General features: G+C 42.8%; 2 protein-coding genes and 1 pseudogene across 2 annotated transcripts; 1 reads left to right on the plus strand and 2 right to left on the minus strand.

Annotated features, from left to right (window-relative positions):
* Nucleotides 1–1343: 1343 nt before the first annotated feature.
* On the plus strand, nt 1344–2768 carry LOC121783590. Its single transcript, XM_042181708.1, has 2 exons — nt 1344–1511; nt 1585–2768. The coding sequence occupies exon 2, from the start codon at nt 1832–1834 to the stop codon at nt 2528–2530; it is 699 nt and encodes a 232-aa protein (XP_042037642.1). The 5' UTR covers nt 1344–1511; nt 1585–1831; the 3' UTR covers nt 2531–2768.
* Nucleotides 2769–4778: 2010 nt separating this feature from the next.
* Nucleotides 4779–6027, minus strand: LOC121785452 (sufE-like protein 1, chloroplastic/mitochondrial). The gene has a single exon (XM_042183888.1). It carries the CDS (start codon nt 5941–5943, stop codon nt 4930–4932), a length of 1014 nt encoding a protein of 337 aa, XP_042039822.1. The 5' UTR covers nt 5944–6027; the 3' UTR covers nt 4779–4929.
* A 450-nt stretch (nt 6028–6477) lies between these two features.
* Nucleotides 6478–17427, minus strand: LOC121784341 (annotated as a pseudogene).
* Nucleotides 17428–18075: the final 648 nt, after the last annotated feature.

Consider the following 18075-nt stretch of genomic DNA (forward strand, 5'->3'; position numbering starts at 1 on the left):
TGGTTCGATTCGAACCCCCCGTTTTCATATTAAACATAGTTTAGCTTAGGATAAATTGTCAGAAAACCAAATTTTGATAAATTTTAAAATGATCAATAATATTATAGCTTGACATTTTTCTCAATTGTAAATGTATAAATATTAAAGGTGCCACTTACTAGGTGTATCAAAAGATGTATATTAGTAGTTGAATGTTTTATTCGTATAATATTTTTCGTTTGCCACATTGTATATGATTTCCCTTAATATGATATTATGAAACAATGATAAAATGTCAAAATTATGATATAATCGACTATATTTAAAGTTAAGAGATTGGTTAAACCCAAATTTAGATGATTTTTTCCCACAAAATGTCCTTTGATTTACAACAAATACTCTTCACAAACTGAAAAAAAAAATATTACGCTCTCTGTCCCATAAAAGATGTCTAACTTCTTTTTTAGTTTGTCCAACTAAAGATGTCATATTTCCATTTTTGGAAAACTTCTCCCTCACAAGAATATAAATATTATATTTTCTTTTTTCACCTAACACACAAAACAAAACGTTTTAAACTCTTGTGACGTCCAACAAGTGTGACATCTTTTATGAGACGGAAAAAATCCCTAAATCCAGATAAAACTTTTCTTCATACGTAACATATCATTTGAGCTTAGTTGAGGAAAAGTTGAAAACTTAGTGGATACTTACTCTTTCCGTCCGCGAATAAGAGTTTCGTTTTTTTCATTTTAATCCGTCCGCAAATAGGAGTCTCAGTTCATTTTTTTACTATAAATGGTAATAGGGTCACATTCCACTAACTCATTCTACTCACATTTCATTTAAAACTAATAAATACTCCTAAGTTAGACTCATATTCCACTGAATTTTTTCTTTCCATTTTTAAAATATTTTTTAAAATTTGTACTGAAAAAATGTGACTCCTATTAGTAGACGGAATGAGTACCGGGTAAAATCTGAAATTAAAAAAATATATATAAGGTGGGCTGTTGGCTTGAAGTTATTTGTTGTTTCCACTCCAAATAATTGTAAATTGAAATTCAAAATAAATAAATAATGAAATTATTTCATTACAATTTATAAAAAGTACAAGTACTACAAATTAAAATTTTTAAAAATAGAACTATAATTTATTGTTGGAATATTTTGGTACGTGTCTAATTTTGTCGATGAGAGCAACATGGATTTATTGTTGGTGCAAAGAAACAGTCGATATGCAAACTCTGGAAAATAGTGACACGGCTTGCACTCGCTATGGGGCCCACCTCGTCACCATCCCCGCCCTTCATATATGGAGCACGCCGCCACCTCCCCATTTCAAATGCTTTCTTATCTTTCAAGGGAATATTTACCAAATTTCTTGACGACCCACATAAGCCGCCAAAACAAACTCTATTCAAAATTCAAAGTGTTTGAAGCCATCTCCTAATTTGATAACATCCTGAGAAAGGTGTACAAAATAAAGTTGCAATGGCCACCACTCCGATTCCCCACCATTTCCTTACTTGGTAAGCATATAAAACCTAATTTACAAAAAGGTAGCCATAATAAATCTACATTAATCTAATTTATTTTTGACAGGTCAAACCTCATAACTTATAAACATTTTCTTTTCCTGTCTTCTTGCTAAGTAAAGCAGACCATTATTCAAATTTATGGATTTGGATCAGCTCCTTTACCTTTTATTAAAGCACTATCTTGGCCACCCACTATCAATCCACAAAAGCTTCTTTCTTCACCTCCACTTTTCCTTAATCCTCTCCCACTTTCATCTAATCATCCATTCACATATATACAGAGTAAGACACAAAATTTCTCCAAACATTAAATGGATCCTCCTCCTCCTCTTCCTCTTCCACCACCTCCACCATACACACCAGCCAACCACATTGTCTTACCAAAACAAGCAAGACACCATGACCATATTCCAAAGCAGCCGATCCTCCGGAGGCCGAGGAGGAGGACTAATCCGATGGTGTGGCTTGGGGCAGTCCTGTGCCTCGTCTTCAGCCTCCTCCTCATCTTCTTCGGCATCACCACGCTCATTATCTTCGTGGGGATCAAGCCCCAGAGCCCGGTCCTCGACATCCCGGCAGCGACCCTCAGCGTGATCTACTTCGACTCCCCACAGTTTCTCAACGGAGACATCACATTCCTTGCAAACTTCACAAACCCTAACCGGAAACTGGGAGTCAAGTTCGAGTACCTCAATGTAGAGCTCTACTTCTCGGGGAGTTTGATAGCGAGCGAGGTTGTGGAGCCTTTCAGGCAGAGGGCGGGGGAAGTGCGGTTGATACAAGTTCATCTGCTGTCGAGTCTGGTGTATCTGCAGCCGAATCTCGCGATCCGGCTGCTGAAGCAGGAGCAGAGGAATAGAGTCGTGTACGAAATCAAGGCGAATTTTAGAGTGAAGTTTGAGGTGGGAGTGGTGCATTATTCTTATGCGTTGCACGGGAACTGCGTGATAGAGATGACGAGCCCACCCAATGGCGCACTCATCACGCGCCACTGCACAACTAAGAGATGATAATTTTTTTATGCGTGTGAGTTGGTCTAGTAGTAGAGTGATTAATTTCCGAGACACATGGTCTCATGTTCGAAATTTCTCTTCATTTATTAAAAATAGGAGATGATACTTTTCTGGTGACAATTTTGGGTTAGGAGGTGATGATATTAACTGTAAATATCACTTTATAATTTAAATTGTATGTTTATAGCTTGACAAATGTTTCATATTTTTCATATTGATTTATTATTAACCTATATATTGTGGTTTTCGTGTGTTTTCTTTCTAATTTTAGACTTGATTCATTCTATCGGTATTGACCAATCAAATATAATTTGGATCTTCTACTCCATGGTCTGCCCAAGGTGTATGTATACAACATCCCTGCCCAATGTCTGAACGGCATCCAACTGTCCGACGAAGTGGAGATCCCGTAAGGGGTGTACGAGCACGGTACACCCCTAGGAAAAGAAGAGAATATTCGAAGCTTATGTCGATGCAAGTGGAGATCCCGTCTTCAGCAACCAACAAAAAGCAGAGCATTTTTAGGACTGAGTTGGTTTCTAGTAACAAACTAACAATATAGTATGTCGAGAAGGCGCCTAGCCGTGCACACGTAGTATGCTTCGAAATTCAAAATTTTGCGTCATCTATAACAAGTTGGAGAAATAATGGACTCAAGCGAGACAATTATTCTCCGAGATACAATAACCATCCATCAAAAGTCGAACACCAAGTCTTTCAAGTACGTTATTACTTGGGAGAAGGTTTGCTGCTTGCTTCGATAAATGGACAAGTTGCGGAGAGCATGCCCTCCCGAAGCTCACAAAGCAAGCCTTTGACTAGTATTCTACAAACGACATGGGGTGGGCCGTCTCCCACTGTTCTGACCTATGGCGTGGATAGGGGGTATGACCTTGAAGTCGAGAAGAAGCCGCCCAATGGGATATAAGGAAGAAAAACGCAAAAGATAAGAAAGACGACGACCTCGAGCAGTCCTACACGGTAAGATTTGGGTGACTGGTATTCAAGCAGCACTTGATATTGCATAAAAAATCCCAAAAGTAACTATAAATCTCATTAGCTTTCTATGCCCATACTCCCATCTAGTACAAGCTGTGCTATTATTTAACAAACTGTTGATCCTGTTGCTGACAGCATTAACAATATGTACTAGTCCAACAAATGCATAAAATTTTTCCCGAGTTACACACAATATATATGTAAAAGAATTTGTTTAAACTAAACCAATCTATGCTTCAAAAGAAAAATACAAATAAATGAGTTAAAGCATTTCTGGTGCCTTGTGATTCTACATCACGTATAGTAATGAAAATCACAAGTTGGGGAAGAATCTAACAATCGCAATTATCCATACCCTACTTCACATAGTAGCACCAGCATAAGATGCGTAAAAATGTACACGCTTTACGGAAGTTGGCTGGAATATGACTACAAGTTGTCCGGTCTACATACGGCATCATGGAACCATTCGAGCGAGTATAAAATAAGCACAATTCAAGTCTGAGTAAGTCAGTCCAAGCTAAACAGCAACAGTAGCCATCCAACCTATTTGCCAAGATACAACTTCCAAGTATATGTGTCCACTCAGATCGCTCTCACAAACATAGTTATTAATGACCGAGTAAGGCAGTAAAACATTTGTTTCATCATCTCCCCCTTTAAACCAAATCCAGAAATCCAACAAGAATAACAAGGCTAGACAATTTATGTTAGACTAAAATTGGCAGAAGTAATGCTCTTAGTTAAGGACTGTATATGACATTTTAACCTATCTTAGAATGCAAACACCAAATGCAAGTTTTTATAATCCTATGAATTATCAGAAGCACTGTTACTCAATCTACAAATAGCTGTCTCAGAAATTCACATATCTTGATATGACTACAAGGAATCCCGTCCTTGAACCAAAGAGCAGGGGATAGATTATATGCTACCTTTTGGGATATTTTCAGCTTCCCAACTTCACCGTCACAAGTAAGCAACGAACAGAATGACAGAGAAATATGAAAGCAAAAACAATTTTGTGTTTATATACCAAAAAACGATTTAAAATTTAGGACAATGTAGCGTACCAAGTCATGAACGAAGACCTTTGCGGTTCAGGAAGACATCTATCATGCTCATTTGCTCAGTACAGCTTGATTCCTCATGTGCCCTTAAATAAACAGATGCACAACTACAGATATCGAATATTATGAAACAAGCACGAAGATCAAGCAATAGAGACAAATAAAAAATAAAACTGTTGAAGTAACTCAAGAATTGGATAACTGATAAGTGAAAATGAATAGGCAATACAAGTTACATCCAGCCAATATGAAACTCTGCATTATGCATATAATTCCATTATTTTGTGGCATTAAAAACTATAATCAGACTATATGTGATCATCTTCATTACTGAGATGCAGCTTCAGATGGTGTCTTGGCAACGATAGACAAGGCATGTAGTCCACTCTGCAACTCATCTTGCAACAAGCTGTAAACCATTCTATGCCTTTTAACCAAACTCTTCCCTTCAAACTCCTCAGAAATCACCCCCACATTGAAATGCGTCTCTCCATCGCTACCGGCCACCCCGGAATGGCCGGCATGCTGATAAGATATATCCTCAACATGTATTGCAGTTGGCCTTAGCTCCTTCTTCAAAATCTCCTCAATCCTCCTTCCCCTACTACCCAATTCGCTATTACCCCCCAAATCCTCCCTCAAATCTCCACCAATTTCACTTTCCCCCGCTCCACCATCGCTAATTGTAGAATCCCCAATTCCTGAAACACCAGAGCTAGGGCTTGCACCTCTCTCGGCTTCAACATACAATTGCAAGGCCTTCTTCTGCATCAATTTCAACATATTCAAGAATCCATTATTCCGAGATGGGGTTAAGCTCTGCTGCAGCCCCAGAAGGGTTGCGAAATCGGGCGAAACCCTAACAATCTCCTCCACGGGCCGGCCCGAGAGGCCTTGGACAAGCAAAGCTGCGAGCCCTTTCGTGAGCATCGAATCCGAATCCGCTTCAAAGATCACATTTTTATCCTCGTCGAAATAGGCTCTGACCCAAACCTGAGACACGCAGCCTTGGACCTTGTTTTCGGGCGTTTTGTACTTGGAATCGAGTGTGTTGAGATTTCTACCATAGAATAACAGCTGTTCGTACTTGGCTTTGGGTTCTTGAACGGCCTGGAACAGTTTGACGATTTCTTGGAGCTTGGGCGGCAGCTCCTCGACGCGTTGCAGGGAGGAAGAGGAAGGAGGGGAGGAGAGGACGGGTTGGTTTGAGGAAATTCTTTTGGTGATGGTCTTGGAGAAGAAGAATCGATGAGGTGGTGTGGGGATTTTTGTGGGGTTGAAGAATGGAGCGGCGGAACGATGAAAGAGGGAAGAAATGGGAATTTTAGTGGGTGTTGACATGAGTTTCCGATTGAGGACTGATAGAGAGGAGGATTGGTAGCGTAGAGGGGAGAGTTTATGGATGATGAAATTGTTTTTTGTTGTGTAAATCGTCGTCTAATTATTGCTTTTATTTACTACTACTAGTATATATTCAACTGTAATAAATTATCTAAAAATAGCCATTTAACTTAAGTTCACGCCGATGTTGTTCGACTCATTATTCTTCGCCAAAATTAGAGGATGAATAATCACAAAAAAAAATTAGAGCATATGTATTTTATACTAATAGAAGAAATTTGAAAATATTAGTGTTGAGTGTTTTTGAGTTGTAGGGACTACAGCATAATATACTAATGTTAATGAAGAAAAAAGTATAGATTCATACTATTTGAAAAGATAAAAATTGAAAATGCCATCTCCTTTGTTATGACTAGCAAACATAAAAATGTTGAATATATATAAAACCAGCACATGGAGACAGCGCTTGATCATAAATATGTATTCAAGAACAGAAATATTTGTGCTTTGAAATAATGAATGGACTCCTCCTCCTCACTTAGTGTTAGGGTTCCAATCTTCATCGATGCCAAAATATCGATCACCAAACTCGCCCATACCAGGGATGACACGGTAACCTCATTCACTCCCATTTCAATCTCAGACGTCACGATCTTTACTCTAGGGAAGCATCTGCACACCGCGTGCACTCCTTGAGGCGCCTGCGCACAATGTCGTTATAAATAAAGGCAAATGTACTTGCTTAGCTGAAATTTCCAACTTACTGAAATGAGATTAAGGAATATGATGTTGGCCTCCGAGACACCCTTCTTTATAAGTAGGGAAATAGCTTCAACGGCTGAATTTCCTGAAATCGAAGATCACAAATGCGTTACAAGTGTCTTCGACCTCTCTCTCCATTACAAGTTCATGAATACAAGATTCCCACCTGTGCCCAAAATGGGATCCAGTAACAAGACATGTCTATCTGAGATGTCTGTTGGAAGTTTCTCATAGATCAGCTTCACCAAAAAACAGAAAAAACACGATTCCAAATGACATCGATCACGTGCATTTAGGAGCAGACGTGTTGCCAAACAAACCTGTTGAACACTGTCACCTCCTTTATGAATAACGATTTTGCCAATTTTGATTCCTTTGCAGCATGCTCGTAAGGCGTTCTCCATGCTCTCGCCACTGAAAAGTTCGCAATCGTTTCAAAAGCTAAAATGAGGCCTTAAAATGGGGGAGGAAAAAAGAGGTGAACATAGATTTACCTTCTGATAATAGACACTCCACATAATCTTTTGCAGAAGTCTACTCCAATGTACACTGATCCTGCATTGCCAAACATTAGAAGATTCGTATAATTTAGGTCTCAGTTTTCGACATGCTTGATTAATAAGTATAACAAGCTAACCAGCAAAGGCAGAACTTTGAGAACTACAAAAATCCCTAGAGCAGATTGTGGATAGTGGAAAAGAGTGGCTCACCGGTTGGAGTAGTGACCTGCTTTTCTGTAAATGGGAGATGCCCGAGACCATGTTCGACAACCTAACAAAACATGTTACATATAATGAAAAACTCACCAAATCAATACAAAAAAACGGCTGAAAGCAATTCCGTTCCAGAAATACAGACACATACCAAGCGGATAAGGCGGTCAGAATAGAAGATAAAATCATGCATTGATGCTTTAGAATCACGTATGATCGTGTGCATTCCACGTATCTTGCAAGTCATAAATATCAAGTACAGAATGGTGATATATATGTTTAGTGTACAGAAAAGAACAAGATGGGAATGATGCCTGAAATGTTGATTGAATGACAACTAAGTTAGGGTATATTTTGCAAAGATCGTGCTGGCCAAGTTTAGTCCGTAGATGTTGGATATTTAGGTCGATGGCAATGGGATTGTCTCCTCTGATATGGAGTTAAAGGCGGAAGTAAAACAAGAACTGGAATTCAATATAAAAGAAGAACAATCCTCCAAAGAGGCCAAGATAATCCTCCGAAGAGGCCTACGGTTGATACCGTCCTAATACACTTTATTTTCCGAGATGTCTAGCTCTTCTAAAGAGGAGCTATTTATAAGGATCAACCTATAGATAAACAAAGAAACAAATCCTCAACATTTAAATTAACCTTTCCACAATCTCCACAATAATGAAAATAATCTCAAGAGATAATGGAGATCATTAGCTTGATCTCTATCAATTGTAATCTTCAACAATCTCCATAATAATGAAAATAATCTCAAGAGATAATGGAGATCATTAGCTTGATCTCTATCATCCTCCACGAGGAATAATAACGTCACCGAACTTTTTTGTAGGAAGAATAAAATCCTCAAATGCAGGCTTCACAAATCTTGCATACTGCAATTTTACATGAAACATTAATAGTTAGTAGAAATACAAATTCATAAAAATAAGCAATGAGTTCCCTGCTATGCTACCTGATCAAGAACCATCCCGAAGTCTCTACCCTTTTCTACAGTATCACGCCTTATTCTCCTCGCAAGACGAACATCAGCATCTGCACGGAAGAGTTTTTGTTATCAAAACCAACCTAAGTGCAGAAAATATTGGCAAAGGGCAAGGAAGAGAACCTGCATCTACGAATATCTCCATGTTCATCAAATCACGGACACGAGGATCATGAAAGACGAGTATACCTCCTAAAATTATTACATCCGAGGGATTCTCCTGATAGAAGTGAGCTGATTAAAGAAATAGAATAAAGAAACGCTATGAAACACGAAGCAGAACACAAAGGATCATACTCTTCGGGAAGGGAAAACATGGTTTTTATAACTCTTGAAATCATATTTTGGAATGTCTACTGCCTGACCGTGTTTTAGTTCCTTCAACATGCATGATGGGGTACGTACTAAACAAGCCCAATAGCAGTGACGGCCCATCAGCCCAAAGACCAAGGAAGAGTATCAGTTCGGCATTACCAAAGAGTTCGGCCCCAGCCTACAGCTCGGTAAAAGCCAACCAATCAGTTCGGCATTACCAAAGAGTTCGGCCCCAGCCTACAGCTCGGTAAAAGCCGACCAATCAAGCTCTACTCTCAGGTCGGCAAAAGCTACTCGGCAATAGTTCAGCAGTTCGGTCTCAGTATTCGACCGAACTGGGAGATAGTGGACTCATGCAGAACCTCCACGACCTCCACTACACGATCTATTTAGTGGTGTCAACTCATGCAGGATCTCATGCAGGATAGCGGACCAAACAAAGAGATAGTGGACCCATGCAGGATCTCATGACCTCCACGACATCCACTACCTAGTTAGTGGTGATGCAAGCCACGACCTAGTTAGTGGTGATGCAAGCCACGATCTTAGTTCAATGTATAAATAGAACTTAGATCAGATAGAGGAGGGCTCTCTAGACATCAAATATCATATAGCAAGTCAAGTCTGTATTTGTAAGCTGGAAAACCAGATCAAGCAATACAATCTTGCCCTCCTTTCTTCCCGTGGACGTAGATTTACCTCAGTAAATCGAACCACGTAATTCCTTGTGTCGTGATCTATATTCATTACCTGCATTTACTACTATCAAAAATTCGCCCATCCATCACTGGCGCCGTCTGTGGGAAACAGAGAACCAAATTTGTGATAAAGCGAGTTTTTGATCCTCTTCCACCAAAAAAATGCATACCAGATCACGTAACACCCATAATACCGTTCGTGATAACCATGAGGAAGCTAGTCCAGCCCGCAGGTCTGGAAAACAGCCTCGGGAGAAATCTACTTCCAGTTCTCACGGAGAAGGAACAAGCCGCTCAAAGACTCATCGCACCGAGTCTTCCCAGCAGCCCAATTTGAACGAGGCTGTCAAGTTGTTTTTGGCCGAGAAGCAGGAAGAGTTCTTAATTTTCCTGCAAAAGGGCCAAAAGCCGGAGACGAAAACGGTGGATTCTCCCTCCTCATCCAGACATGAAAGTCGCTACCGCAGTAGTGCCGTGTCTTCCAGGAAGAAGAATCCTCAACCCCGACATGTTCCTGTTCCTCCTCGGTACCGGAATCACAGGAGAACTCCATCTCCTCCATACCGAAGAGGTGTCGGGTTCGCCATGTACGGAGCATTGAAGACTCCGTTCTCGGACGATATCACCCGAACTTCCTTGCCACAGAACTACCGAACTCCGTCGATGACTTATGACGGGTTAGTGAATCCTCATGACTTCCTGGGACGCTATCAGTATAACATGGTGAACCAGGGTCTCAATGAGGTCCATATGTGCAAACTATTTCCCGAGCTGCTTATCGGGAACGCAAGAAGGTGGTTCGATAGCCTTCCCCAAGGCAGCATTAGATCTTACCGGGATCTAATGGATGCTTTCCACAGGAGGTTCTTTCAGAAAGCGGAAGCCCGAAGCACTTCGGCTCAGCTGCTTTCTATACGTCAAGGTCGCGACGAAAAGATCAGCGACTTTATGACGAGATTCCACAAGGAATGCCTACAAGTAGATAATCTCAATGATCTACTTGTCATTTCGGCATTCCAAAATGGAATCCTACCCGGAGCTCTCTACAGAAAGCTCGTGGAATGCAGTCCGCAAACAACTCAAGAGATGTGGGACATTGCGGACCAGTTTTCTCGTGCCGATGAGGCAGACCGTCGAAAACGGTCTTTAGACAGCTCATCTAGAGAAGACAAAAAGAAGCCCGATCATAGCGATCAGAGGCTTCCTCGCCGAACTCCTTCCCCACTAAAGGAGGGATAGCGGTCATCCGAGGTGATCAAAAAAGAGCAAGAGTGTTTGCAGATTGCGCTTAAAAGTGCCGAGCAATCAGATCGGCACCATCAAGCATAGCAATCACAGCAGCCGGAGTCAGAGGCAGGCGAAATGACCGAAGTCACAACGGAGCCGAACTCGATGGTGTACGGCACTGAAGCCGTGATTCCGGGTCCTCGAACTCTAAATTTCTCCTCAGAAATAAATGATGACGGACTGAGAGCCAAACTAGATCTGGCCGAAGAAAGAAGAGAATTGGCCTGCATAAAAGCAGCCAAGTACAAGGAGCAAGTAGCCCGGTATCATAACCAAAGGGTGAAAAAGCTGCAATTTCAAGTGGGAGATCTCGTCTTGAGAAACAACGAAGTAAGCCGAGCAGAAAAGCTGGGCAAACTCGAACCCACATGGGAAGGTCCATATCGGGTGTCAGAAGTCCTCGGCAAAGGGTCTTACAAATTGACTCACATGTCAGGAGAACAAGCACCCCGAACATGGTACATTTCCAACCTCAAGAAGTTCCATTTGTAAGAGACAGTCCGGTCAGTCAGTCTTGTGTCTAGTTCAGTCCTAGGGGTATGTGCTTTCTTTGTTTTTTACTTGTTTTTTATGTTTGTCTATGTGCGTTTTGTCTGTCTATGTGCGTGTCGTCTCTTACAAATGTTACTGAGGTATCTTGTTCTTCGAAGGCTGATCCCCTTTTTAGAACATATATAAGCCAACGATTGTGAGTCCAAGCTTCTAAGGAGGATACAAGACCACAATTCAGCTTAAGAAACAAGCAGTACGTCTGAAACGAACTGCAACAAAGGGAAAGTCCGATCCACGCGATAAAACTCGCCGAATTAGGACAAGGGAAAGTCCGATCCACGCGATAAAACTCGCCGAATTAGGACAAGGGAAAGTCCGATCCCCAAATTAGGACAAGGGAAAGTCCGATCCGAGCGATGAAACTCGCCAAATTAGGACACAAGCTTAGTCCGGTCAAAGAAATTTACTTCATAAGACCAAAGACGAGTCCGGTCAAAGAAGTTTATTTCATAAGACCGAGGACCAAGTCCGGTCAAAGAAGTTTACTTCATAAGACCAAAGACGAGTCCGGTCAAAGAAGCTTACTTCATAAGACCGAGGACGAGCACGATGAAATTTTTTCGCTGAGCTGTAAATACACAGTAATAGAAGCGAAATGAAGATTTCATTTATTAAAACTTGTTCGGCATACAACTCCGCTGCCCTACGAGAAGGCGTTACGCCATTACAAAGGACTATTCTACTGTCCCTGGTTGCTAAAGTTGAGCCATCTATTCACAAAATCCTCGTGAAGCCGAGTTCGGGCGTTCTCGGCAGCTGAAGAATAAGCAGGTCGACGAGATGCTCTAATCGACCTACCGCCTCTTCCCTGAGCCCGGGAAGCTCTAGCACCTCGCCGGCGAAGAGTCTCTTCACGAAGCATTTGTTGATCTTGCTCACTCATAATCACAGCTCCTCTACGAACTTCAGTCCGTCCTTGTCTTGACGTTTCCGGTTGCTCCTGAGTCCGTTCTCGTCTTGACGTTTCCGGCTGATCCTGAGTTCGTTGCTGACTTGGAGTAGGGTTTTGAGCAAGTGAATCAGGGGTTTGAGCTGGAGTGTGACCATCTGTTGGCGGGAAATGCCTAAGGAATCTCTCGATTGAGGGACGCCGGGAAAGAATGATGTCGTACCGAGAAGCCCAGCGCCGCAATGATTTCACGACTTGTTGGCAAGCCGAGCTCTCCAGCGCATTGTTCCTCCGGAGTACATGATATTCCTCCCACAGTTCGTCAACTCGTTCCTGAACTTCAGAGATGGTCATTCCCCCGCGCCTGCAGATGAAATCCTCATACGCAGTCCTCTCAGCGACGGCAGTGTTCAGCTCGGCCTCCAGATCTTTCTTTTCGGACTCTAAGTCCTTATTGTCGGCCTCCAGCTTCACTAAACAAGCCAAGAGTTCGTCATTCTTCATCTGGTCAGCTATGGCTTTTTTCTCAGCTTCGTCTAAAGCGGAAGAGTACAGCCGCTTCCAGTGAAGTACCTCCAGCTCCTTAAGAGTTAAGAATACAAAGCAGCTGTGTCAGTTCGGCATTTCAGTTTACTAAGCAGGTAGTAAACCACAACAGGAGTAAAAGAGAGTACGAAAAGCTATACGAAGACACAAGTGCAGAAAGAAGAATTTTTTCATTCATAAGAAAAAAATTTTTACACAAGGAGGGCTTCAAAGCCATTTTACAACAAGGAAGAAACTAAACTAAGAGAAGGGAGACGAAATCATACTCCGCCAGCTTCGTCTCCGGCTCCTCGGTGAGGTTCAGCTTCCTTCTCCTTGTCTGCCTCAGCTTCAGCCTCGGCCTCCCTGCTCCTCCCAGCCTGCTCGGTGCCCCCATCACCGATCAGCAGCACCTCTTGCTCGGCCTGCCTGTCTCCGGTCTGCTGATCAGGCTGCTCGGTCTCACCCTCTCCGTGGAAAATTGGAGCGGGTGAAACTGGCCCTAAGGAAGCAAAGATAGCCTCCATATTCTCGTCCCGGTCAGCTCGGCAACTACGAACTCGGTCAGCAGAAAGCAGGACCGAGGACGAAGCAAGCTCCTCAAGGAGCGGCACACTCTGGAGACGAGCTGCTATCTCTCGGCCGTACAGCGGCAGAACGACTTCGGGCCCCTGCTCGGCATTATCGGTCATCAGTTTCAGCAGATCACCGACAAAGGCCGAAAATTGATTGCTCAGAAAGAGTTTCTCCGCGAAAGCACGGAGAACCTCCCCTTGGGCAACCACGGCGGCAGCATCCCTCCGTTTAGTCTGTTCTCGCTGGATGACGAGCTGGTTTTTGGCAAACTGAGCTTCATCCTGGGCCGAGATCCTAGCAGCTCTGGCCTTCTCAAAGTCGGCCTTAGCCTGTTCGGCCTGGTGACGAGCTGCCGCCAACTTCCTCTGCATCTCAGCATAATCGTTGGACGCTTTGGAGAGTTCAACGGCGACGAGCTTGGAGAGCATATCGTTCCTCTGAAAATGGAAAAAGGAAAAAGTCAACCGAGGGGCCACAAAAAATACAGGAAAAAAGCAAGGCCAGAAAATCAAGAAGAGAATTCACCTCGGCGAAGTCCGTGGGCCATAAAAAGGGCTCACAGATATGTTCCGAAGGAGGCGCCAAGACCACGTCTTTCTCTGGCGCTCTTGGGGGCTTCTGGGCCTTCCCCTTCCCCTTTGCCGAAGTGGACTCCGGCTTTTTTGGATCCGAAGAGGTCTTTTGCCTCTTCGGATTCTTCTCGGCATCAGACGCCGAGCTTGTGGTTTTCGGCCTCTCCGGTTCCTTAGATTCGGAGGATTTGCGGCTAATCTTGTTCAGCAAGTTCACTGCCAAAAAGCAAGAAAACAAGGTTAGTTTTCGTCGTCAAGGCAGTAATGCATAAAAAAGAATTCCTCACCCTCAGTCTCTTCGTCCGAAGACGAGGAGTCGAACACGAAGTCGCCCTTGACGAGCTCAGACTCCAGGTACTGCTTCCTAATCATAGGAATCTTATTGAGCTCGCCCTCGAGCTCGTCCAACGGTTCTAACCGAGGATGAGGAATCACGGACTTCGGCCCTCTCCAGGGAAAGCCCGGAGCCGCTGTCCTATTATAAAAAAAGAAGCGATGCTGCCACTTTGGCCACTTGGTTTTGCAGAAGGCCCTAAAAGGCTGTAAAGGGATCAAGTAAAACCAAGATCCTTTTCTTTTAAACTGGAAAAAATTAAGGATTGCCCTCAGAGACAGATCCTTATCTAGCCTACGCAGTTCGGCAGCAAAGGCCGATAAGTGCCTCCAAGAATTCGGAGTCACCTGACCTAAAGGGAGTTGGAAAAAATCAAGCAGCTCTACAAAGGCAGGGGGAAGAGGGAAACGAAGCCCGCATTCCAAGCCGGCTTCATAAACGGTGGCGTAACCCTCCGGCGGCGAGTCAGCCCTATGAAGGTCGTCGGGAATCGCAACCTTCCCCCCAGGAAAAAAATATTTTTCGTGTAAGGATATCACAGTATCCTTACTCAAGACGCTGTGAAAATACTCTACGGTCTTCTCCCCGGATTCTTTCCGGCTAGAAGACCCCTTACCCCCTTTCCTACCGCTACCTGACTCAGAAGAAGAAGAAGAAGACATAGTTCTTACTCTTTGAAAGTCTGAAAAAATTCTGAAGAAATTCTTGAAAGCGGAAGGAAATTTTTTCGCAAAAGAGAGAGAATGCAGAAGAAGCAATAGCAAAAGTGTTCAACTGATGAAGAAAGGACGTATTTATCAGATTCGGAGAAGATTTCAAAATCATCGCACCGTTTCGAATCCCACCTTTTCAGGATTCAACGGCCGGATTTTACTGTCGCATTTAATGCAGTCACGCGCAAGGCACGTCCCCTGACGTCAGCCTCCCCCGTACCTTTATCCAGAATGCCGAAGTGACTCGCTTCGCCGAAGTGATTCACTTCGCTTTTCGGGGGGGGTAGTGATGGGGTACGTACTAAACAAGCCCAATAGCAGTGACGGCCCATCAGCCCAAAGACCAAGGAAGAGTATCAGTTCGGCATTACCAAAGAGTTCGGCCCCAGCCTACAGCTCGGTAAAAGCCAACCAATCAGTTCGGCATTACCAAAGAGTTCGGCCCCAGCCTACAGCTCGGTAAAAGCCGACCAATCAAGCTCTACTCTCAGGTCGGCAAAAGCTACTCGGCAATAGTTCAGCAGTTCGGTCTCAGTATTCGACCGAACTGGGAGATAGTGGACTCATGCAGAACCTCCACGACCTCCACTACACGATCTATTTAGTGGTGTCAACTCATGCAGGATCTCATGCAGGATAGCGGACCAAACAAAGAGATAGTGGACCCATGCAGGATCTCATGACCTCCACGACATCCACTACCTAGTTAGTGGTGATGCAAGCCACGACCTAGTTAGTGGTGATGCAAGCCACGATCTTAGTTCAATGTATAAATAGAACTTAGATCAGATAGAGGAGGGCTCTCTAGACATCAAATATCATATAGCAAGTCAAGTCTGTATTTGTAAGCTGGAAAACCAGATCAAGCAATACAATCTTGCCCTCCTTTCTTCCCGTGGACGTAGATTTACGTCAGTAAATCGAACCACGTAATTCCTTGTGTCGTGATCTATATTCATTACCTGCATTTACTACTATCAAAAATTCGCCCATCCATCAGTTCGGGAAGGGAAAACATGGTTTTTATAACTCTTCGGGAAGGGAAAACATGGTTTTTATAACTCTTGAAATCATATTTTGGAATGTCTACTGCCTGACCGTGTTTTAGTTCCTTCAACATGCACAACAACTGCTCCGTATCGAATGCATCTGAACAAACACGCAAACTGAATGAGTTATAGTAATAAAACTTGAATAGAAAAATTTGAGATATTGAAAGAAAGCATTACTCACCAGGATGATCAAAATTGTATTCATTGACACTTGTAAGTTCTTCGGGTGCCTAATTGTGATAGAAGGAATCCTGCGAACGTAGTATAGAAAATTCGATCAGCAAGGCTCGTACTTATCTACTTCAAAGGCAACCAAAGCAATGGTGTTGATTATGTTAAGGTTCTCATAGAGAAACAGATGTAACTGGTTAACAAGTACGACACGCTGATCATGAAGCTGTTCGATAATCATATCACAAACGGTAGTCTTGCCAGACGATGCACCTCCACCAACTCCTGCAGTTTAAAACGATCGACACATAGTAACTACAACTACATAGACTTATTTCATTTCCTATATCTTTCAGTAACAGATACACAGACACAAATTGGTTCGATTAATTCCAGTTCAGCACGACCAAATATAACGACGAGTGACTTCTATTTGGTGATCATAGGTGGAGATGAAGACGCTCCGAGTACCTATGACCAAAAGGTTGCTTGCTATTTTTAGATGCAGCAATGTGTTGCTCAGCTTCTGAAGCACTATGACCTGTTTCACCTAAGCGAAAACCGGAGAAATGAACGCCCGATAGAGCTCCTATCAAATCTCCAATTGCTGTTGAACCTGTTGGTTTCTGGATTACAAGAGATAAAAGCCGGGCGTAATACAACCCAAAGAAGAAATACAAAAGAAGTAACTGAACTAGAATGAAATTACCATTGGAAAATCGAAACAGTAACCGTAAAAGTGTTTAGCCGAGTCGAGGAGTCCTCTTCCCGCAAGACGAGATACGCCCCGGTAGTGCTCTCGGTTTGGCGTGTCGTCCCCAAAGGTAAATCGGCTACGTCTATGGTGAAGCAGCACCGCAATCAATAGAGCTCTGGCGAACTGGATGGAGGAGAGGGCAGAGCTTTCAACAGAAAAACAATGCAGAGAGAGGGAGAGAGCTTATGCTTGTGAATGGTGTAATGTGTGTCTAATGCAGTGGAATGACTAGCCTATTTATAGGCCAAGCTACCATGCAGGGTCAACCAAGCCATGAAGGCTCATCATGGCAGATTAGTAACCGTCGGCGGTTACAAGCGTGTGGCAGGAGTGTGCCATTCGCGTGTGCTTTTCTCACGTGGCAGCTTTGACTGTGCCATGCTTGACGACGTGTCAAGCCACTTGGATTGCTGACTCAGCGGTGGTCTAAAAAGATTATTGCGGGTCCAGACCCGAGCCCAAAACCACCCAAATTGCCAAGACCAAGATCGGGATCAGAACCGGGCCCGAGCCCGAGCTCGGGCTCTGGCGGGCGGGGGGCGACGGCGCGCGCGTGTAGGGCTCTTTCACTCATCTTGGTCCACTATAATTATTAATTAACATAAAGTCACTTAATTTAAACCCATTAAAAGATGTGTTACTTCTCCAATGTGGGATAATTAACACTAGTTAATTATTCCCTAAGCTCAAGCTCCAAACTTTAATTAAAAGCTAATTACGCCCAACTTCAATCCACTATTTCTCACTCAACGGAAATCGGATTTAAGAAAGTGAATATACTACATTTATCTACGTAAAATGTAGATCGACGCTATATCATTTAATTTCACAAAATTAAATGTCTCGTTGTATTTATTATTTGGTCAAAATTAATTGACCGGTCATAATTAATCCATGATTTTTACTGAACCCATGACTTGCATAAGAAACGAAACAGTATCAAGGAAAAATAGTGTATCTAATAATCATCTCCAAACAAACGTGTTGAAAACAGAAAGACACTTGGAATCTATAAGAACCATAGATGAATAGTGACAAATAGAATTTCTTTTGGTAGAACATACATATTCACAGGGACAGGGAGAAAAAATATCAGCTTCTCCAACTTTGTGGATATTTCAAACTAGTTTAAGGGAATAGTCTTGATGTACATTTTTATAGAGTAAAACTGGATTTTCTCACTCTTTGTTTTATTTGCCAAAATTAAACACAATGAGAATCG

This window comes from Salvia splendens, chromosome 21 (assembly GCF_004379255.2).
Source record: "Salvia splendens isolate huo1 chromosome 21, SspV2, whole genome shotgun sequence".
NCBI classification, from domain to species: domain Eukaryota; kingdom Viridiplantae; phylum Streptophyta; class Magnoliopsida; order Lamiales; family Lamiaceae; genus Salvia; species Salvia splendens.

Coding starts and splice junctions, on each gene's coding strand:
- LOC121783590 (XM_042181708.1), top strand. CDS start 1,832: ATGGATCCTCCTCCTCCTCTTCCTCTTCCACCACCTCCACCATACACA.
- LOC121785452 (XM_042183888.1), bottom strand. CDS start 5,943: ATGTCAACACCCACTAAAATTCCCATTTCTTCCCTCTTTCATCGTTCC.